This window comes from Ictidomys tridecemlineatus, chromosome 5 (assembly GCF_052094955.1).
Source record: "Ictidomys tridecemlineatus isolate mIctTri1 chromosome 5, mIctTri1.hap1, whole genome shotgun sequence".
NCBI classification, from domain to species: Eukaryota; Metazoa; Chordata; class Mammalia; order Rodentia; family Sciuridae; genus Ictidomys; species Ictidomys tridecemlineatus.
Window position 1 is genome coordinate 98,330,595 of NC_135481.1, and position 23,756 is coordinate 98,354,350.

At 39.8% G+C, this 23,756-nt stretch overlaps 1 protein-coding gene across 22 annotated transcripts in view; it reads left to right on the forward strand.

The window, feature by feature from the left end:
- Positions 1–23,756, forward strand: part of Ttll5 (tubulin tyrosine ligase like 5) — a 260,216-nt gene that overhangs the window by 183,933 nt on the left and 52,527 nt on the right. For 18 of the 22 annotated variants that reach the window (XM_040276119.2, XM_040276121.2, XM_013356849.3 and 15 more), the window contains one exon: positions 21,122–21,339. The exons of 3 other annotated variants lie outside the window; for them this stretch is intronic. In XM_040276119.2, the coding sequence (XP_040132053.1) occupies positions 21,122–21,339 (218 nt within the window). Of the gene's footprint in view, positions 1–21,121; positions 21,344–23,756 lie in introns of those variants that run through there. One more of the 22 variants, XM_021723795.3, reaches the window with a different exon arrangement.

Sequence of the window (23,756 nt, forward strand, 5' to 3'; positions counted from 1 at the left end):
GAATCGTTCTGGAGCCATAACATGGGCTTCACTGGAAGGTGATGTGGAACCATGCGTGACCCGGTTCTTTCATTTGTGTGTACAAAAGTCCCTGTTATAGTCTTTCCCCTTTCTGTTATGTGCTCTTAGTTCAGTAACTTCCCAGGGGTCTAATTCCAAAATACCTAAAAGCCAGTATGTTAAGCATCTTTCTTTCTGAATGTACTCTTTCTCTTCTTCCATAGAGTTTTTATACATATGTATATATTGATCCATCAAGGAATAGATAACTTGGAAATGGTCACAAGTTAGAGTACCAGTCTTCTGTAAGTGACAGCGGGTTTATTCAACAGATGTTTTGTCAAATGCCTATCACAGGCTAGGCAATGTTTTATTAAACAGTGGGGCTTTAACAGGACCCAACACACAAGCATCCTTGTGCTATGGAACTTAGAGTGAAATCTTCATTCCCTGCTCACTGTCTGTGAAATAACAGAAACCCCTGAGCATATGTGTGAGGAGCTGTGCAAGTATATCACACTAATCTGTTGGCATGTCCCCAATCATTTAGAAGAAGAAGGGCCTTACAAAAGGTCAGGTCACTAAGAATTAGCTTTGTTTTGATGATTCAGGATTATCACTAGAATCATTTACATGTTCTACAGATGTATTAAACTGAATTAATACTGATTCTGTAAGCTTCCCTATTTCCCTGTTTTTATTTAATTAAAAAAAATTTGGTTATCAATGGACCTTTATTTTATTTATTTATATGCAGTGTTGAGAATCGAAGCCAGGGCCTCACACATGCTAGGCAAGCTCTACCATTGAGCCACTACCCCAGCCCTCCCTATATTTTATGGAAAAAAAATACCTTCTATCAGTTTGATCTCTTATCACTTGCTTCTTTTTTTTTTTATAAAAATGTAGTTCATGTTACACATCAGTTAGTGCTGAATTAATACTTATTCAATGATAAAGGAAGCATTTCCCCAAGGTTTTTTATCCTCTGATCCTTTAAGTGAATTAATTATCATTATGCCCTGTATCTTTACTTTTTTCACTACTGTCCAGAATAACATAGGATTATTTAATTTTTTCAACATAGTTCATCACATGATTACCTTTATCTCTGGTATTTACTCTGTAAATTAACACATCATAATTGAGAAATGATAAATTCAAACATTTGTGAAATAGTTCTTTAAACTGTTTTTTAATTTTTTTTTCTTTTAGTTGTAGTTGGACACAATACCTTTATTTTATTTACTTATTTTTATGTGGTGCTGAGGATCAAACCCAGCGCGCTCTACCACTGAGCCACAACCCCACCCCCTTTAAACTGTTTTTAATGGAGAAATTTCCAGACTTTTCAATCTGGAAGTATAGAATATGGCATCTCATTCTGATCACAACATCATCCTTTGCCATGTAGAAATTTCCTCATCTAGAAAATCTTTGGGACAGTAGAAGCACGTAAGCCAGTTTGCATTTTCACAATTGCAGATAGAAATGTGTGTACTAGTTTTTTGTAGTTTTTTGTTGTTTTTTTTTAAATCTGAAGTGTTTTACACTTCCAAATTTCCTGTCATTTGAGTCCTTGAGAATGCCACCTTGATCAGGTGCTGGATAGTGGAGACTTCGCTGTACAGCCTTACTTCCCTCATGTGGCTCCAGGGAATATAGACAGTTGGTCCCTTTTAAACCACACTTCAGTACCTTGAAATAGTGGACAGTTTTTTTTTTTTTTTTTTTTTTTTTTTAATGAAAGGAGATATTTTGCAGGACATTAAAGTTTGGGGAAAAGAGAGGCAGTTTTGCTGATTTTTACTTTGAGAAACTGCTTTACTTTTAAGTCCCTCTCATGCTTTTGATTAGCTTCCAGCAACTCACATTCCTTTGAAAATTTAGAGTACTGCTGTTCTTGTGTGGATTTTTTTTCACTGAGGATTACACTGGTTCAGTTTCACTGAATTATGAAGTATATGGAAAATATGTTTTTTAGAATCTGTCAGAATATCCATCTTAAGGAGGAGGCAGAACTCCCAAGAAGGGAGTTATCTCGTGTCTCCTGGAGAAGGAACAGAAAATCATTCATCATGATTTTATATATGTATATAACATCATTTTGTTCCTTCTCCCTGTTTTTCTAAACCACAACTGATTTAGGTAAGAGTGAGTAAGGGTGAAGTTTTAGGTCTGTGGGGAGAGCTAGAGAAACTAAATTCTGTGAGCTTAAGGAGTTTATAACTAATTAAATAGCAAATAAGATATTAAATGTTCTAACATGAAGTATATTTAGTAACTTAGAGCACTTTATTTCAGAGGATATTTAGAATCACTCCACAAGAAAAAAAATAATCTTTTAGATTTTTAAGCCTTTGGTTTTAGCTTATCTGTGCTAGACCCGCCTGAGAATTATCACCAAATTGTTGTTTTCATTCTGAGTCTGTCCTCTATTTCTGTCCTTGAGATAATCCTTTAGATAGATATGGTACTTCTCTAGTAAACTCCTTGCACATTGGAGTCACTTTCCTTGAGTATAGGTTATAAAATTTGGTTAGCTTCCTGTTTGAGACTAGTGACCAGAATTAAAATCAAAGTTACCTAGCATCGGGCTGGGGATGTGGCTCAAGCAGTAGCGTGCTCGCCTGGCATGCGTGCGGCCCGGGTTCGATCCTCAACACCACATACAAACAAAGATGTTGTGTCTGCCAAAAACTAAAAAATAAATATTTTTTTTTTAAATTCTCTCTCTCTCTCTCTCTCTCTCTCTCTCTCTCTCTCTCTCTCTCTCTCTCTCAATCTATCTAGAAGAGAAACATGATTTTTTGGAACAGGATGTTAAGGGGGTCTTCTAGGATGGTATGCTATGGTATGGTGTGGTATGATATAGTCATTGTTGTTACACATAGTGCCTTGCATACAGTGATCTCCTAGTATACATTTGGGGAAATATCATGTGGCCTTTCTCCCATTATATGCAAAGAAATTCGCCCATCCTCTTCTGCCTCTAATCAGAGCACTTAGCTTTCCAGCTGGTTGCAAGTGTTCATGTCAAGCAGGCCCTCGGATTCAGGCTGTGAGTTTGAACATGGGCATCTCTGACCACTGATACAGAGTGAGTTTGGGTCTTCATCTCCATCTAGCATTGTGCTTACTCAGAAATATAGAAATCATCATGACCTGAATCCACCCCTGCAGAAGACTGAGCCTGTGACCTGGAAATGAGAGGAAAGTAGTACTGAGCCATTGGCAGAGGTATCCAAGGATAGATACAAGAAAATTGGGTGTGATCCAGTCCTTTGGATGAAGAGCATGAGAAAGAAAAAAAAGACAAAACTGAAACTATGAGCTGATATTCCCTGATGGATGAAACTTCAGCAATTTGAAAAACACTGTTTTAAGTCAATGCAGAGTCCATGACTTTTTCTGCAAATAGCCAGATAGTAAATATTTTAAGCTTCGTAGGACATAGGGTCTCCATTACAGCTACTCAATTCTGCCAGGGCAGAGTAAAAACAACCATGCACAATATGTAAACGAATGGCTGTCTTCCAATAAAACTTTATTTACAAAAAAGACTGCAAGCTGGATTTTTCCTGCAGGCCCTATTTTGCAGTCACCTAGTCTATAGCAACATCTACTTAAAGAGCTAGTTAAAACTAATCCCAGCTACTTGAGAGGCAGAGGCAGGAGGATTACAAGTTTGAGGTCAGCCTCAGCAACTTAGCAAGGCCCTACTCAACTTAATAAGACCCTGCCTCAAAGTAAAAAGGGCTGGGGATGTGGCCTAGTGGTTAAATGCCCTGGATTAAATCCCAAATACCAAAAAAAAAAAAAAAATTGATTAAAATTTTAAATTAAATTTTCTTCCCTCAGTTATTTGTTTTCTGTCTTTTGGAAGGAAGATGGGATGTGTTAAAATTTAATGTCACCCTTATGAAATATCAGGCAATCATTTTTATAGAACTTTGTTGCCATCTTTTTCACTTCATCGACCACAGTATCCTCGTAAATAAATGATCAAAATACCTCTTTTCTCATTCTTATCAGGGTACATTCTGCTCACCAATCTCAGCTCCCAGGATCAAGTCTCAGGGTGGGCAAGAGAGAAATAGCGGGACAGATTCCCTGCTGTTTTGTTAGTAACAAGCCAGCACTTCATAAGCACTTACTGTATCCCAAGTTCCTTTCCCAAGCACTGTTCTATTCTTGGTGTTGTTCATATATTAATTCATGTAAGATGAGTTTCAGGATGTTGGGGGGCAAGGCCAGAGTCTTGGTAGTTGGGGATCTCGAGGGGCTGCTATAGACTGGCACAGCCAGTGTGTGTCGGCTTCCTGCCCCGAAGGACAAGGCAAAAACACTCTTCTTTCAGCTGAGTCGGGGGCCCTGCTTGAGCAACAGTGACTACCAGTGACATCAGCATGAGTAGCTCTCCATGCTGGGGTCCGTGAGAGGCTGCAGCGGCTGCGAAGCCCGGCTGACCTGATTCTAATTGCCGACATGGAGCTGATGTTATTCTTGGCGCAGGCCAGAGCGATTACTCAGTAGTTTCTGTTCAAGTGATCCTTTGTTACACTTGTGCTCCCAACCCGTTCCCCCCCACTCACTGGGGCCTTCCCTCCCTCTCTTTTCTGCCTCATCCAGACCAAAAAAAGAGCCCAGAAAGCAGAAAATTAAGGACATTTTGATGGTCATGGCAAAACTGCTGGTTTCTTTGATTGACAACAGGGGAGAGAAGCGCTTTAAACCAGCTTAGTTCTTGAGCGGCTCTGTTCTCTTTCCAAAGCCCTTCAGTTTTTAGCAGACTTAATTTTCAGCATGAGTAAGGTGACTCAAGGTTGGAGAAAACTGCATCCCAAGTACCTCTCATCCTTCCACAGTCTACTCTTTACTTTTCCCTTCCTGCCACGCCCAGGTTTACAGACCAGCCTAGGAGAGAGGCGACTACTCCTCTAACAAGCAGGGCCCGGTAGAGGTAGCCTCTCAGTGATCCCTGCAAGGGATCCTTCCACATTCTGGCAACCTCTAATGGTGTGTATGTCTGTGCACAGCCTCAGAGGGGCAGAAGGGATTCCCATAGAAACCCAACCAAGTCTTGTTATTTTGCTCCTAAAAGTTCATTGCATATATCTAGAAAAATTCTGCACCCCCTGCAGGAAGGAACACTGTTTCTCTAAGCCTTTGGCCCCTGTGTATTGGGCTGTGGAGAGGAAGGGAAGGAGGAGAAATTCAGCAGGCTCTATATCCAAGCACCAGCATGGGAGCGGCTGGGCACTGCTCAAGCAGCACGAGGTGTATCAGAGGGAAGGTCAGACCTGGGTGGGCAAGGGGACAAATTTATGTGTGGAAAGGGGACGAATTTATGTGTGGGTGGGTGGGCCCAAATGCCATAACCTCCTGCTTCTTTCATGTTGTTTGTCTGGTTGGTTCTTTTATTTTGTTTGTTTTTTCTCCTCGCCTGTATCAGGAACTCATATAACACTTAGTTTCTAGATTTTAGTTATTATTACTGGTTTTTCCTAGGATAATTTAATTTGATTTTGCCAAACCACTTTTTTAAAAAATTCTTACCCATTAAGAATATATTGAGGGGCTGGGGATGTGGCTCAAGCGGTAGTGTACTCTACTGGCATGCGTGCAGCCCGGGTTCGATCCTCAGCACCACATATAAATAAAGATGTTGTGTCCGCCAAAAAAAAAACTAAAAAAAAAAATAAATAAATATTTAAAATTCTCTCTCTCTCTCTCTCAAAAAAAAGAATGTATTGAAAATACATAAAATAATACACATGAAACTACCCTCAGTTGTTTTAGACATAAGCACTCTGGACAACCTTTGGAGTCAAATAATTCTTAGTTTAAATCTTGGTCCTGTCCAGTTCATGACCATGAACAAGTTGTTAGACCTTCTTTGAACTTTCTCAGGGTCGCATAAATAATAAAGAGATTTAAACTCAGTTTGTCAGCCTCTACATCTAAGCTCTTGAGTTATCGGGCTATATCCTGCCTCCCTGATCATAAGACATTCAGTAAATAGCAGTCATTGAAGATTATTGCATCAATTTTAAGTTGCCATTCATACATTTAACAAGTACCTATTGACACCTGTGAAGTTATCTTTGAAAAGTTATTTTCAAGGGTCTTAACCAGTCTCTTACTATTCATGTGCATAATCTCAAAAGTTTTACTAAGTGCACATAAACTTAGGTCTACAGTTTGTCCCAATTATCTCAAATACTTAATTAAAGAAATGTCTCTTTTTAATATTTATTTTTTAGTTTTAGGTGGACATAATATCTTTATTTTTATGTGGTGCTGAGAATCGAACCCAGTGCCTCACGCATGCTAGGCAAGCGCGCTACCCCTTGAGCCACATCCCCAGCCCAAAGAAATGTCTTAAGAAAGGGTCCTAGGCTCAAAAATCTTAGAAATGCTCATATTTAATCCTCTCTTATACTTTATTATTAAGTTATATGGTCAGAGCTAATGAGTCGTGCAAGATCCTAAAGTATGTTCTTCAGGCTTGGTGATTCAGAGCCTTATGTGGGGTGTTACCTTTTTGGTTGGTACTTTGTCCTTTCAACCCTATGATTGTTAATGATAATGCTACTTTAATCTTATTTCTGTTAAATTTGTTGAAAAGCCTACCAGGAAATAGGGCAGGTGTCCACAAATGTGACTATCACGAAAGACACATTAGTGTAATTCATATTAGGCTTGCTTTTTCTATACCATATAAATGTGAATCCCAGTGTATTGCACTGTAGACATTGGTTTGTTATGTTAATTATTAGCTGATAGTAAAAGAAGTCCCCTGATTATCATCAGGTTGTTTTCTAAGCTGTTGGTAGGATGATGTTCCTCTGGAATCTGGGACTTCAGTGATTGTGTCCTGGGGGCCAGATACAGTGTTGACCACATTCCACTGATGAGGAAATGTAAGTGTGCCCCTAGGGTCACATTGCTGCCCAATCGCATATTAAAACCAGGTTAGAGGGCTTCCAGAGCCCATTCCATTTATCACTCTCCCCTGGACAGAACTAACTCTTTTCTCCTTGTTTTACACATGTATCACCAATCAGTGATACCACTCCAGCTTCATGACTGCACAGTCCTGTACTCTCACACACATCAAAGAAAGGGTCAAAGTAATCCATGAAAATGCATAACTCAGCCTGGTTGTCTAAAGAGGCAACTGGGGAGCCAACTTGCTTGTTGTCTGTGGTTAAAATGGGATTTGCTACAGGACCTGGTGACCAGTTATGCTCCCTTCCCTCAGTTTGTGATCTGGTTTGTTTTTCTCTGTCTATAGGCAGAAGAAGGAGACAAAATGGGAAAGAGAAAAGCCAAACACACACACACACACACACACACACACACACGAAACATTTGTGATGGATGCAGCCACAGCAAAAAATACTTAATAAATATACAACAGCAAGGTCAATATATACTGTCTAAGATCTGCACAGTAGGCCAACCACAAGAAGTGCTAGGCCAAACAAAACAAACCGTGCATTTCAGGACAGAGAAAAGTTAGATGTCTATAAACTTAGAATTTAAAGTTATAGGGAACTTAGAGAATGCCTTTTACTAATTATCTTATTTTACTAATTGAGAGACATAAAATACGGATATTGTTAAAAGAATATGAGTTGTGATATACAAATAATACTCTATGGTCACTAACAAATAATTGATAAAACAGACAATTGAAAATGAAACTGAATTCTCTTTTGTTAACCAAGTGAGCTCTCAATCTGGGACAATTCTGATATTTTATTTTTTTTGAGATACTGGGAATTAAATCAGGATCACTTTACCACCAAGCTACATTCCCAGACCTATATTTTCCTATATTTTGTCTTATTTTACTATATTTTATTTTACAAAATTATCCATATATAGGTTGAGTGTTCTTTTTTTTTTTTTTTAAATTTCAGGTTGAGCATCCTTAACATGAAAATCCAAAATGTTCCATGGTCCAAAATTTTTTGAGCCCTGACATGACACTACAGTAGAAAATTACACTTTGAAATGAAACTTTGTTTCATAATGAAACTCTTAAAATATTGTTTAGAATTTTCCTTGGATTTCTGAGTATAAGGTGTAGAAAAAAACAAATGAATTTTGTATTTAAACTTGGGTCCCTTCCCCAAGATACCTAATTATGTATATATAAATACTCCAGTGTCTGAAAAAAAAGGGTTAAAAATCTGAAACACTTCTGGCCCCACCCAACCAAGCATTTTGGATCAGGGATGGTGTACACAAACATACATATGTGCACATTGTAACTTTTAAAATTAGTGAGAAAATTTTGCTTAAAATATTTGAGACAAAATTTTCTTAGCTTTCTCTTAAAAAGTTATTTGGAGTAAACGAAATCTCTGGGTTTTATATGCAACTAAAGAAAGCTGTTAACATTGCTAGGTTTGCTTTAGATTTCCTTTGGAAAGGAGATTTATTAAATAGATTTTTCTTTAGATACATTTGCCTTAAAAGGCAGTCAGCATACATAAATCAGGGCAACAGCTTGGTAAACCACACCCAGGGGTGCAAATCCCAGCTTACTCGCAGAGCTCGGCAGTCCTGGTCATGGTACTTACACGTTTGTGCTTGGTTTCCTCTGCAAATGGGGACGATGGTGGAACGTGTCTCAGGTGACCAGGGGGATTACATGAGTTCACATATAAAGGATTTAGAGCCCTGCTGACCCATGGTAAAAGCTCAATAAACCTTATTTGCTCTTATTATTTATTATGCATATTAGCCTTCCATTACTGTAACAAATATATAAAACTTAGAAAAGGTTTACTTTGGCTCACAGTTTGAAAGATTTCTGGCCATAAAAGGTCGGCTTGGGGTGAAGCAGCAGGCCATGGCAGAAGGGCATGGCAGAGGAGAACTGCTCAGCTAGGGACCAGGAAGCAGGAGAGAGCAAACGGGAGGGTCTGGGTCCCACTGTCCCCTACAAGGAGACACCATCAGTGATTAAAGACTCCCACAAGTCCCCATCTCTAAAGGATCCACCACTTCCTGATAGCGCCATGCTGGGGACTAAGCCTTTACCACATGCTTCTCTGGGGACACTTCAGATTTTTCATGAGGGTAAAAGGCAGATCACGCAGGTCCACCCTCTAAGTGCTTTCTAAGCATCCAGTGCAGTGTTGTTAATCTTGTGCGCATTTTTGTACAACAGTCTCTAGAACTTATTCACAGTACCTTACCTGAAGTGTCCTGGCTGAACAACAGCCTTACATTTCCTCCTCCTCCCAGCCTCTGACAACCACCCTTCTAATTTTGTGTCTGTGAATTTGATTACTTCAGATGGCTCACATAAGTAGGAGTCCTCTTTTTGTAATTGGCTTGTTTCAGTTAGCATAATGTCCTCCAGGTTCATCCATATTCTAGCATATGACAGGATTTCCATTTTTAAAGAGCTGAGTAATAATCTTTGGCATGTATAGATCCATGCATCCATCCATGGATATTGAGGTTGCGTCCACATCGTGGCTATTGTGAATAATGTGAATAGTGAGTGTTGGGTGTGCAGGTCTCTCTGTGATAGTGTGTTGCTTTCACCCTTAAATATACGTAGTAGTATAATTTCAAATTGGGAATTATAGTTAAACTACATGCCAGAAGTAGAACTTGGTTAAAACAATATTAAAGAAAATGTCTTGGAAGAAGCTCCAGGCTCAGAGTATTAATTAGTCACTTACTTGGACAATTAAAAAATTGTATGCAATCATTTTGTTCATAGTTGCTAGAGAAAGAGGTATGAGAATAAAAAATTATATTAACACCAAGACAAAATGACTATTCTTTAGAGTAATATCTGTGTAGACTGTAAAATGTTGCCCAAAGACAACATAATCATTAAAGAAGGAAAGAAACATCAATACCATCAAATTACGATCCAGCTTTTCATGGGATACACAGTTTCCTCAGAACTATCAAAGGCAAATAAAGAAATCAATCCTCTCAAACATACTGATGGAAGTGTAAATTGATACATTTTTTTTACTGGGGGCAAATGGGGAATATAAAGAAGAGTTTTAAAATTGAAGATAAGGAGACTTCTGATGACTATTCTTCAAGGAAATTAATTATAGCCAATAACCTAATATATGTGAAAAAAATATTAATAACATGGTGCTTATCACAGCACTGTCCTTCAAGAGCAAAACCAGTTGTTGACAACCTGAATGTGCACATGTGTATGTGGGTGGTGTTTCAAAAGGCAAGTAAGAATAAAATGGGTGTCCTGCTTTTTTTTCACTCAAAAATCTGTGAACAAAATGGAAATAGTACCCTGCATTCTTTCTGACCATAATGGAATGAAACTAGAAATCAATGATAAAATAAAAACTAGAAGCTACTTCAACACCTGGAGAATAAACGATATGCTATTGAATGACTGCAGGGATAACAGAAGACATGAGGGAAGAGATGAAAAAAATTCTTGGAGGTAAATGAGAACTCCGATACAATGTATTAAAATCTATGGGACACTATGAAGGCAGTGCTAAGAGCAAAGTTCATTGCATAGAATTTATTCATTTAAAAAAGAAAAAGTAAACAAATAAGTGACCCGTCATTACAGCTCAAAACCCTAGAAAAAGAGGATCAAACCAACACTAAAAGTATTAGAAAACAGGAAATAATTGAAATCAGGGAAGAAATCAGTGAAATTGAAACAAAAGAAACAATTCAAAAAATTGACAAAACAAAAAGGTGGTTCTTTGAAAAAAATAAATAAAATTGCCAAACCCTTAGCCACCTTAATGAAAAGAAGGAGAGAGAAAACCCAAATTACTAAAATTTGTGATGAAGGAGGAAATATCACAAAAGCACTATTGAAATTCAGAAAACAATTATAAACTATTTTGAAAATTTATACTCCAATAAAATAGAAAACCTCAAAGAAACCAGCAAATTTCTTGAGGCATATACTCAACCCAAACTGAGTCAAGAGGACATACACAATTTAAACAGATCAATTTCAAGCCTACCAACCAAGAAAAGCCCAGGACCAGATGGAGTCACACCTGAGTTCTATAAGACCTACAAAGAAGAATTAATTTTCCAATATTTCTCAAATTATTCCGTGGATAAAAAAGGAAGGAACCCTTCCAAACTCATTCTATGAAGCTAGTATCATCCTGATACCAAAACCAGGCAAAGATACATCAAGGAAAAAAAAAATTTTAGAACAATATCCCTGATGAACATTGATGCAAAAATTCTTAATAAAATTCTGGCAAATCGCATACAAAAACATATTAAAAATATAGTGTACCATGATCAAGTAGGGTTCACTCTAGAGATGCAAGGTTGGTTCACCAAATGGAAATCAATAAGTATAATTCATCATAAGAATCATATGATTATATCAGTTGATGCAGAAAAAGCATTTGACAAAATACAACACCCTTTCATGTTCAAAACCCTATAAAAACTGAGGATAGTAGGAATATACCTCAACATTGTAAAAACTATGCTAAACCCAAGGTCATCATTATTCTAAATGGATAAAAATTAGAAGCATTCCCTCTAAAAACTGGAACAAGACAGGGATGCCTTCTTTTCACCACTTATGTTCAACATAGTTCTTGAAACTCTAGCCAGAGCAATTAGACAAAAGAAATTAAAAGGATACGAATGGGAAAAGAAGAACTCAAACTGTCATTATTTCCTGATGACATAATTCTATACCTAGAGGATCCAAAAAAAACTCCACCAGAAAACTTCTAGAATTAATAAATGAATTCAGCAAAGTAGCAGGATATAAAATCAATACCCATAGATCAAATGCATTTCTATGCATCAGTGATGAATCCGCTGAAAGAGAAATTAGGAAAACTACCTCATTTACAATAGCCTCAAAAAAATAATACTTGGAAATCAACTTAACAAAAGAGGTGAAAGACTTCTGTAATGAAAACTACAGAACACTAAAGAAAGAAATTGAAAAGACCTTAAAAGATGGAAAGATCTCCCATGCTCTTGGAGAGGCAAAATTAATATTATCAAAATGGCCATACTACCCAGAGCGCTATACAGATGCAATGTGATTCCAATTAAAATCCCAACATCATTTCATATAGAAATAGAAAAAAGAATTATGAAATTCATTTGGAAAAATAAGTGATCTAGAATAGCCAAAGCAATCCTTAGCAAGAAGAGTGAAACAGGAAGTGTCACAATACAGACCTTAATCTATACTGCAGAGCTGTAGCAACAAAAGTGGTATGGTATTGGCATCAAAATGCACATGTAGACCAGTGGTACAGAATAGATGACACAGAGACAAACCCACGTAAATACAGTTATCTCATACTAGACAAAGACGCCAAAAACATATATTGGAGAAGAGATAGCCTATTCAACAAATGGTGCTGGGAGAACTAGAAATCCATATGCAGCAAAATGAAACTAAACTCATCTCTCTCACCATGCACAAAAGTGGGTCAAGGACCTAGGAGTTAGACAAGAGACCTTGCGCCTAATAGAAGATAAAGTAGGCCTAAATCTTCATCATGTCGGATGATGACCTGACTTCCTTAATAAAAGACTCCTAAAGTGTAAAGTATAAAAGCAAAAATCAATAAATGGGAAGGATTCAAACTAAAAAGCAAAAGAGGTGAAAAGAAAGCCTACATATCAGGAGCAAATTTGTGCCATATGCACGTCAGATAGAGCACTAATCTCCAGATACGTAAAGAACTCAAAAAACTTAACACCAAAAAATACAAACAACCCAATTAATAAATGGGCTAAGGTTGAATGGACACTCCTCAGAAGAAGATACATAATCCATCAACAAATATATGAAAAAAAAGTTCAACATCTTTAGTAATAGAGAAATGCACATCAAAACTACTCTAAAATTTCATCTCATACCAGTCACAATGGCAGCTATCAAGAATACAAACAACAGTGTTGGCAAGGATGTGGTAGAAAAGGCACACTCATACATTGCTGGTAGGACTGCAAATTGGTGCAACCATTCTGGAAAGCAATACGGAGATTCCTTAGAAAACTTGGAATGGAATCATTTGACCCAGCTATACCTCTCCTCAGTCTATACCCAAAGGACTTAAAAACAGCATACCACAGGGACACAGCCTCATCAATGTTTATAGCAGCACAATTCACAATCGCTAAACTGTGGAACCAACCTAGATGCCCTTCAATATATGAATGGATAAATAAACCGTGGTATATATACACAATGGAATATTACTCAGCAATAAAACACAATGAAATTATTGCATTTGCAGGTAAATGGTGTTGGAGAATATTATGCTAAGCAAAATAAACCAATCCCCCAAAACCAGGGGCCAAATGTTTTCTCTGGTAAGTGGATGCTAATCCATAATGTGTATGTGTAGGGGGGATGGACATGGGATGAGTGGTGGAACTTTGGATGGGGCAAAGGGGAGGGTGGGTGGGGAGCGTGGGGGTAGGAAAGATGGTGGAATGAGACAGTCATCATTACCCTAGGTACATGTATGATTGTACAAATGATGTGAGTCCATTTCATGTACAGAGAAGTGAAAAAATTCTGCTCCATTTGTGTACAACGAATCAAAGATCTTTTTGCTGTCATGTATAACTGATTAGAACTAATAAAAAAAAGTAAATAAATAATCAACATTTCTAGCAATTAGACAAATGTAAACTAAAACTACACTGAGATTTCATTTCACTCTAGTCCAAATAGCAATTATAAAAGTAAATGTTGGCAAGGATTTGGGGTCAAGGTACACTCACACATTGCTGGTGGGACCACTAATTGGTTCAAACATTATGGAAAGCAGTATGAAGATTTCTCAGGAAACTTAGAATGGAACCACCATTTGACCCACTCCTCGGTCTATATCCAAAGGACTTAAAAGCAGCATACTATAGTGATGCATCCGCATCAGTGTTTCAACCTAGTGCATTTCAACAGATGAATGGATAAAGAAAATGTGATGTATATACGCAATGGAATATTAATCAGCCATAAAGAAGAATGAAATTATGGCATTTGCCAGTAAATAGATTGAATTGGAGACTCTCATGCTAAGTGAAATAAGCCAATTCCAAAAAACCAAGGACTGAATGTTTTCTCTGAAATGCAGATACTACCACACAATAAGTGTATGTGGGGTGCAGAGTAGGGTATAGAATATAAGTTCATTGGATTAGACAAAAGGGCATGAAGGGAAGGGAGGGAGTAGGAATAGGAAAGACAGTATTGAATCAGACCTAACTTTCCTATGTTCGTATATGAATACACGACCAGTGAAACTCCACATCATGTAGAACCATAAGAATGGGGTCTTAATTAGAATAAGTTATACTCCATATAAAAATAATTTGTCAAAATACATTCTACTCTTGGTGCTGGAGTTGTGGCTCAATAGCAGAGTGCTTGCCTTAGCATGCATGGGGCACTGGGTTCGATCCTCAGCACCAAATAAAAATAAATAAATAAATATTTATTTTAAAAAATTCTACTCTCATGTATATCTAAAAAGAACAAATAAAATAGTGAGGAAAAAAACCAGTGATCTAGATCTACCTTCAGAGATATGGAAAAAATACTCAAGATAGGTGTTTGGAAAAAAAAAACAGACCTCAGAATGGGTGTCTGTGATCCCATTTTTGTAAGCAAGAAATACATATGGAAAATAAGTACACAGAAAAATGTCCAGCTATTAACAGGTTAGATCTGAGTAGAATTAGAAATGACTTTTAATGCTGTTTCTGATGAACATGGATTAAAGAAACTAAAGTGTTGCTAAAAAAGGAAAACCTCAGCCTTCCAGGCTCTGGTGCGTGTGTGATTGTGCTCCATGTTTTCACGTGTAGAGTGAGATGGCGAGAAAGGAACAGCAAAGCAAAGCTACCGTCACCTGGGCCTAAGTTGATGTCAGCCTCAGCTTCCTGATTATCACTGGCTGGATCTGTTGTGGGTGGGGAGAGGGCTGCTGAGGGCAGGTCGTCTGTGCTGTCTGAGGGTTAATTTCCCTGGGCCTTATGGTCATGGAGGGAGCCCTCTGAGCCTCTGCTTTGTATGGAGTTGGGCTTCTTTGACCCCGCTGCCCCGACCCAGCCCGAGATGCTCCAACTATGAAAAACCAACTCTGAGGCGGCCCGTGGAAGCTTCGGCTCTGAGGCTCATGAGATATTTGAATATCTGGTTTTAATCATTTCATTGCTCCTCAAATGTTTAGAATTGATTTAGAAATGTTTTGAACAATGCTGATTTCAGCTGGTTGGTGAAGAATAGTTTTAGACTTTTTTATGTCCAGGTAAACACCTGTGTTTACATCTTTTCCAGTAGGTTCTTGGAAGTGGGAAGATCTTTTCTTGCTTGCTGAAGGAGTAGGAGTTGGTTTTAGAAATGGAAGGATGTGCCAGAGGACTTCCAGGACAGTTGGCAATCGGTGTCCTGCCTCGAGTATTTGTGTGGTTGCGCTTGCTCAGTCACACACACCCACACTCACTCAAACGCACTCATGTGTATATCTATGAGCAGCGGCCGCTCCTGGGCTTCTGGTTTCGGCTCCGTCCTGATCCAAGTCATAGCACTTCCCAGCGCGTGGTAGCAGCACCAGAAGTTGTACCTGTTTCTTTTGCTCAGTCCCGTGTCTCGTCCCAGCTGACAAACACTGTGGATGAAAGACGGCCAAGAGCTCCGTGCTGCCTTAGACAAAGGCCTTTTGGAAGTGTGCTTTGCCCCTCGCCTCAGCGCTGAGTTTCCCAGGCACCGTGGTGTTGCACGAGAGCTGCGGGGTGTGTGCACGCAACAGTTCTCACCCTGGCCGTGATCTGCTGAGTGGGTAGTAGCTCATGTGTTCAGGAAAATGCGCCCTCCCCACACCGTAGCTGCCAGAGAGGAACCTCCAGTGGGGATTTGTGAACCCTGTGCTGGGAATTCTGTCAGACTTAGGACAAAATCTAACATGGGCACATGATACCTAGAAACGCCTGCTTCCCTGAGATCTGAGTACAAAGGGCACAGTAGAGATTAGCATTGGCTACTTTCCTCTCCCTTAATTCTCAACAATGGAATTTACAGTTATTTTATTAAAGAGTCAACCAACTCTGCTCCATCACCAGTAAGCCTGAGTGAAGGCTAAAAGGAGTGTTTTTCTGGAAGGAATTAGGAGAAAAAAAAACTTCCAGAATTTAATCTCTGCATAGTATTATCTTTCTAGTTGGAGAGCCCAGATCTTGCTTCCTTGTAACCTTCCAAGTTGCAGTCTGTGTTCTGTCTATCAGAAATTCCTCCTTCCCACCCACGAGCACCCCTCCGAGGCCAGGGGAGGGCCTTTCCAGTCTTTGCCTGGGGCCAGGCCAACCCTCCACTGGTGCTGAGTCTCCTCCCTGTCCTGCAGCTTTCCCACACAGCAGAGCAGCCAGAGTCCGCGTATGTTGACCAGGTCTTAAGTAGAGGCCAGTACTCATCCAGCTCCCTTTCCCAGGACACTGAGTGGTGACAGTACAGCTGTGTCCCTATGTTGTGGTCATTGTCTATTCAGTCCTCACATTTCTTAGAAGTTATACAGAGAACATCATATAATTCTGTCCTTTCAAGAATCAGGACAAAACAGTTCACATGATCTTTAGCTGGTGGAGTGTCAGAGTTGAGGCCAAAACAGGGTATGAGGAGTCTGGGAAACCAGTCTAAATACACCCACTTACATATCTGCTTTTAATATTGCCTGAGTGTTTTCCTGAGCTGCTTCTTATCATATTTGATTGCTTCAATCCCACCCCAATTAACCTTCGCTTTGGTGAGACACCTGGGGACTTGTCTTCATTTCTGACTCTTCAGTTTCAGATGGAATTCAGCTGTGATCCCTTTGTTGTCCATTGGGTGTATTCCAGCATGGCCACCAAACCATAAGGCACAACCTAGATGCTTTTTACTGTACTTGGTAAGAGAACTTGCTTTGCGAAGCAATTCATGCCTGCTGAGGCTTAACAAGTTTGACTGTGGTAGATTGAGAATTAGTTCTCATATAAGGATTCCACTTGCCTGCAGGTAACACACACACACACACACACACACACACGCACACACGCACGCACACACATATACACGCTCTGGTTAGAGAGGGATTTTCCCCCATACACCATGGTGCCGTCTGAAACTCATGTTTCTTCTGCCTCTGTCCCCTGGGGTCTTAACCCTGTGCCTGTCTACCTCTAGCTAGCTAGTGGGAAGAACAGCCAAAACTTTCCTAAAATCCACACTCAGGAACTTCTGTTTATATCTCATTGACCAGAATTGTGTCCCCCCGCCATGGGGGGTGGGTGAAGCTAAACACACATTATTATCCAGACAGAATCAGAACAGTATTATTAGGAAGGGAAAAGTGATGATATCCAGGCAGGTGGCAGTCTCCTAAGCAATAAGTTTTTTGTTGTTTAAAGAGACATCTGACCTTACATAGAACATCATTGTGTCAAGTCCTACCCCAAAATTTGCATCTAAGAAGATGAATTTATTTTGAGGGGATCTTAAGAGGGCTTATTTATATTTTGGACACAGACAGCACACTAGGTACTATATAAATTCAGAGAATGGTCTTATTACACGATTGCATTTCCATGCATATACACATTTCCCTATTTAGGTGTAGAGGAATTCACCTGTTGCTTAAAAAAAAAAAAAAAAGATAAATAATTGGTGTACTGTTTTGTTTTGCCCCTACCTGGAATAAATAGTGTTAAGCACCTGAGCGTTACACAAACCACTGTGGGTGAAACCAAAATCAATAACCTTATAAAATATAGCTATTTCCTGTGCGTATTGTCCAGAAAACGGGGAAAGTACATGGATAAGTGGCTATAATACCAGACCGAATACAATACCAGTTAGAATAAGACATACGAATAAATTTTTATAAGCATTCAGAAGAGGAAAAGATTATTTCGGCCAGAGAGAATTGAATAAATGTGATCTGGAAACCTAAACATATGTTTTCATTTTAAGAGTTTGCTTTCACAGCTAGTGAGCATCATCATGAGACTAGAAAAATATGTTGAAAATATGCATAACGAACTACCATTCACAAATGATTACTGATAGGTAGGCTTTCATGTCATCCCTAACCCCTGATAAACTGCAGTAGGGAATGAATGGAGCATTTGCCAAGTATTTTGATTTATCTTAAGAAACCCTTATTAATTACGTAGGTAATCTTCATTTAATCTCCAACAATCCACCAAAGTAGTTATATAATTGCTTATGAGGAAGCCAAAGTGCAGAGAAGTTAAGGAACTTGAAGAGATAACCCACTTTGTGAGTAACAGGGCTGATATTTGAGCCCCGCGGTTAACTGAAATGCCATGCTTTTTCCCCCCTCAGCCTCATCTCTCTGCCGTTCATTGATGACCTAATCTGGTTCCAAAGCCAGCTATGAGCAGTCAGTTCTCTCTTGCAGCCAGTCTAACAGGGGGTAAATGTCTGGCTGGTTGAAACTGGGCTTCCTGTGAATATTGTCACTTATATTCAGAGCTAATTTGTTACACACTTAAATGTTATTAGAACTTGACTTTTTAATAATTTATTTATTTGTATAATAACTGCACACAAAATTTTAAAAATAGTAGTGAAGTTAATGTCCTTCTTACCTTGATACATAGCTAACCAGTTCTTTTTTCATGGACATTGTCAACTTTTTGAATATCCTTCCAGAATTGTTCTGTGCAATATTAACTTTGTGTATGTGTGTTTATTTATACACCTTTTTTTTACACAAATAGGGGCTTATTATACTCCCTGTTCTGAACTTGCTCTTTTCATTTATTCTTTTAATTGTATTTAGATGACCTAGAAAGGTATTGGAAAAAAGAAAAACTTGATGAATTTGGAAAATAAATTTGGGAATATGGTTGATTTAAGCATGGGAACATTTGTTGAATAGATGTTCTTACTGATGGCAGTTCTCCTATGACATTAAAATATAACTCATTAAAGAATATTTTTATTTCCAAGAGCTCTTAATTACTGATTTTTCCTTCTTTATTACTTATCCATTGAAGTTGTTTATAGACAGCTCAGTGTGACCCTCATTCCAGTTTCTTAGGTCCCCACCTAAGTCCTGGTCTCCTCCCATCTTGAATGAGGCATCACCCACACACTCTTCATAGCTGAGCCCACTTTTTAGGATGTAGTGGTGAAAACAGCAGCCTAGGTTTTGCGCCCCCTCCTGCCTCCCTCCTGCCTCCCTCCTGCCTCCCTCTTCCAACTGAGCCTCTCCCACCCAGTTTGAGGCCCTCAGATATGGAAACAGCAGTTGAAAAGGTTTGTTTGAGAACCCTTGTGGAACTGGAAGAATTGGCACCTTCCCTCAAGAAGGCTGGCTGGAGCAGCTGGGCTCCCTGGCCCTCTGGCCCCATGGGAGGGCACCATGGGAGGGCTTCTCATGGACACACATGTGACAGCACTGCCCTCCTGGTCTGGCCTATGGCCTTGAGTCTTCCTTTCTTCTCTTCGTTGGGTCAGTGTGCAAAGGTACATTGGTCCAATTGATCAGTTTGAAAATGTTCAGATCCTCTCCCTCTGAAACCTCTTTGATCTGAGTCAAGTGTTTCAGTCAAACACATTCACTGCATGCAAGACCGCTCTGACCTGCCAGGCCAGGCTTCTGGACTCGTTTCCCAGAAGTGGGCTCCCAAGGCATGAGCAGAGAAGGGTCGTTGACATGTTTCTAAAGCTACCCAGCTCATCTTTTAAATCTGAATTTTTAACAAAATTCATAAAGGACAAAAATAATATGGGTGAGGTCTGTCTGGAAGGTAAATGTGTCTTAAGATCATCTTGTCATTTTCCATCAAGCTTGGCCATGCCAAAGTGACTTCTCCCATCTCTCTTTATGTGGTGTATCTACAGCTCAATGGGAATTTTAGGATATTTTTTTCACAAAAGTGCTATGTAGGCCTGGCGTGGTAGCACTTGCCTGTAATCCCACCAGCTGGGGTGGCTGAGACAGAAAGATCTTTAGTTCAAAGCGAGCCTCAGCAATGGTGAGGCCCAAAGTAACTCAGTGAGACCATCTCTAAATAAAATACAAAATAGGGTTGGGGATGTGCTTCAGTGATTGAGTGCCTCCAACTTTAATTCCCAGTACCCCTCCCCCAAAAAAAAATGGAATAAAAAGTGCCATGTATTTTGTCAATTACATTATTTTTCTCTTACTATGACTTCACATTAAAAGTTTTTGTAATTCATGTGTATTGATGGTAGTATTAATAGTATTAAAGGACCAATAACAAAACTTATGACATACACCAAAAAAATCTATTTTTTTTATTCTTAGTTGTTTAAAACATTACAAAGCTCTTGACATATTATATTTCATACATTTTAAAAATCTATTTCTAATGAGGTCACTAAGTTGTGAGAATTCTTAAAGCACCTACTTGAAGAAAGTATACTTGTGCATCCTGCAGACCTCTGTGATGTCTAGAAGTGTCTTCAGATCTTTATAGGCCTCCCCTCCAGCAAAAACACCCTCCTGTTGAATGCCGGATGCGAACTGAATTGTAATTTTAACTTTGAAAGCATTTTCAAATGTAAAAGTCTTGTGTTAACCCTTAGGTCAACAGGGTGTTACTGTGCTAAAATTCTAAAAATAGCCCTCAAAGCCCTGCCTGGTCTGCCTCTGGGCCTCATCTCTGCACTCTGGTCGCTCATGGCTACACGGGCTTCAACACGGGAACCTTCAGAGCTCTGAGGAGGCTGGAATCGAAATTCTAGCACTCGGGTCCTCAGCAGGAGACATTCGTTCAAAAATCTGTTGACTGTAACAATGAAGGAAACCAAGATGAGAGACCCAATGCTTTTCAGTAGAATTATCCAGAATAGAGACCAACACCTCGTACTGGGTGCCCGGATTCCTAGCCCTGGTGCTCCCAAGAGCACCTCAGCCCTGCTTCAGGAGGCTCCTCTTGTCTGAACCTGGACCTGCACTGACAGCCCTGAGGAAGTTTGTCCTCAAAAATGACTTAACAGTTTCCCTTTTCTCTTTGCCCTCCTTCAGGATTACAGCAGTAATATGCAGCAAGTGGTGGGGGAAAGGGATCTCCATCGATCATTTTTCTTTTCTTTTTCTTGTAGGCGATCTTTGGCAGCCAGACACTACCTAACTCCAATTTATGGACAATGAATAATGGTGCAGGCTGCAGAATTTCAAGTGCCACAGCTAGTGGCCAGAAGCCAACCACTCTGCCACAAAAAGTGGTGCCATCTCCAAGTTCTTCCTCCTCCCTGGTCCCCAAACCCCCATCTAATCATAAACAAGTGCTCAGAAAGGCCACATCCCAGAGGGCTTCAAAGTAAGTTCACTGTAAACTTTTCAGTTTCTTCTAAGTTATGTCAATTTTAAGCTAATTGTACTTTTAACTTCTGGAACCTTCCATAAGGTATTGAACAAGAATACCAGCTGGGTGTGGTGGCCCACATCTATAATCCTAGCAGCTCAAGGGGCTGATGCAAGAGGATTCCAAGGTCAAGGCCACCCTTGGCAATTTATTAAGACCTTGTCTGAAAATTAAAAAATAGAAAGGGCTAGGTAATATAGCTCAATGGCAAAGCACCCTGGGCTCAATTCTCAATGGTAGGGGTCACAAGACACCTGATGGAGAGTAAAGACTAGGTACAAATAATTAAAGCATTCCAATGGCTGGGCTGTGCCCTGGCTGAGAGGAGTAGCCCTTGATTTTTTAGCCTCCCTGGGTGATTGTGGTGAGAGCTCCCTATACAGTTCAAGATCATTGCCAACCAACTCTGCTGGCCTCCGGCAGGAGCTACAGTCAGTGCCCCAGGTAAGAGTCCTGAACTGTGGGCTTGGAGAAAGAAAATGAAAACTTCTTCCTTGTTGCATCTTCTTCTGGTCATTCTACTCAATCATATTTCAATTTCATAAAAAAATCAACGCCTACTGGGTGCATTGGCACATCCCAGTGGCTCAGGAGGCTGAGATAGGAGGATTGCAAGTTCAAAACCAGCCTCAACAACAGCGAGATGCTAAGCAACTCTGTGAGACCCTGACACTAAATAAAATACAAAATTGGCCTGAGGATGTGGTTCAGTGGTCAAGTGCCCCTGAGTTCAATCCCCGGTACCAAAAAAAATTTTTTTATTAAAAAAAAAAAAAAGCCAATGCCTTCCCCCCCACTTGTTTGTTCATGTTTGAGCATTTGAATGGGAAGATGAAGGATTGAGATTTCACTAGCATTATTCAACAAACTGAGTAGCAATAATATTTCTAGTACCTTGTATGTTCTTCTACCATTTTATACAAAAAAAAAAAAAATTTCCATGCCTGAATCAAATTGTTGTAGGTCATCATCATCCTTCATTCCACCTCCAACCCTTCTTCATCTGGGGAAGCAGACAGGTACATGGCGTTGATTCTAGCCCACATGTTCATAATACTAGGAGACTTCTCAAAGATACTTGGAAGGGACTAGCATTTCTCACCATCTGAACACCTTGAGGTTGTGGTGCTTTTCTCTTGCTCTCATTAATGCTCCCGTTCATTTGTCTTCCACAAGCTCAATTTTAGTTGTAGGAAAGAATCCTGGGACAAAGAAAAAATGTGTTACTGTTTTTCCTCTTTGGAGGGTGAATCAAATTCTGGATTTGAATTGAAAACAATCTCTTGCGGCTGTTTAATCATATTGCTGCCATTATTCATTTATCCAACAAATATTTACTCAGCGCCTGCTAAGTACCAAGCCCTGTCCTAGGAATAACTTGCATTTTAAAGACTGCAGAACTCTCTGGAGCAGTAGCAAAGGGCAGTAGGGAGGCCGCAGTTTGTGGTTGAATGCCAGTGTCAAGATAGAAAGGAAGCTGCGTGTCCTCTCAACCTAGAAAGAAGACTGAAGTCCTCAAGGGTGCAGCCTGCAGGGGCAGACAGCCTGGCTCCCTTCCCCACTCTACACTTGACTGATTTGACATCTTTGGCAAGATACTTAATGTTTTGGCCTCAGTTTTTCCACTGATAAAAATGGGACAATAAGAGTATCTGCTTCCTAGGTGAGTTGGTAAAAAGCTATACGTGTAAGTAGTAGTGCAAGGCCTGGCTCACCTGAGAACCCAGAGTGTCGTCACCATCAGCTGCATGCTAAAGGCACCCTCTGCCCTGCAGGTCCCAGAGCCACAGCTAAAGCAGTGGTTCAGAAGTGCATGTTGAATCTGCCAGTTGGTTGCTCTCAGTGCATCCTCTCTTCGTTGCCACTGTCCCAAGTGGCCCATGTGGCTAGCTGGCCTGCTGTGAAGAGGAGCCTTAGGCATGGGCTGCCTCTGAAGGCACTGTCCCTTCCTCCAGCCCCCCACCCCCGCCCCCACTCACAGGAGAGCTCTTCAGCCTCCCGAGGTGAAATCGCAGCTCTTTGGACAAACTTTGCTTTTCTGCATTTTTGTGGTTTCTTCTCTGTGACAGGCAGGAGTGTGGGAAAACCGGAAACAGCTCAGCATCAAAAATGCACAGAAGGGGGGAAAAAGCAAAGATTTCTTCAGAATTTAAGAAATATAATCCAAGTATCAAAAGGCATGCTGTGAGGCGGTGTTCCAGGAAATAGTTTCCAATTTGCCTTTAAAACCCCAGCACAGTTAGCTCCAACGGAGACCTTAATGTCCTCTCTCTTACATGTAAAGTGTTCACCAAGTCCCCACAGATATTTTCAAATATTTTTTGACTTTCAGGGGAAAAAAAGAGTAATTTTCTATCTGAACTGACTAAGTG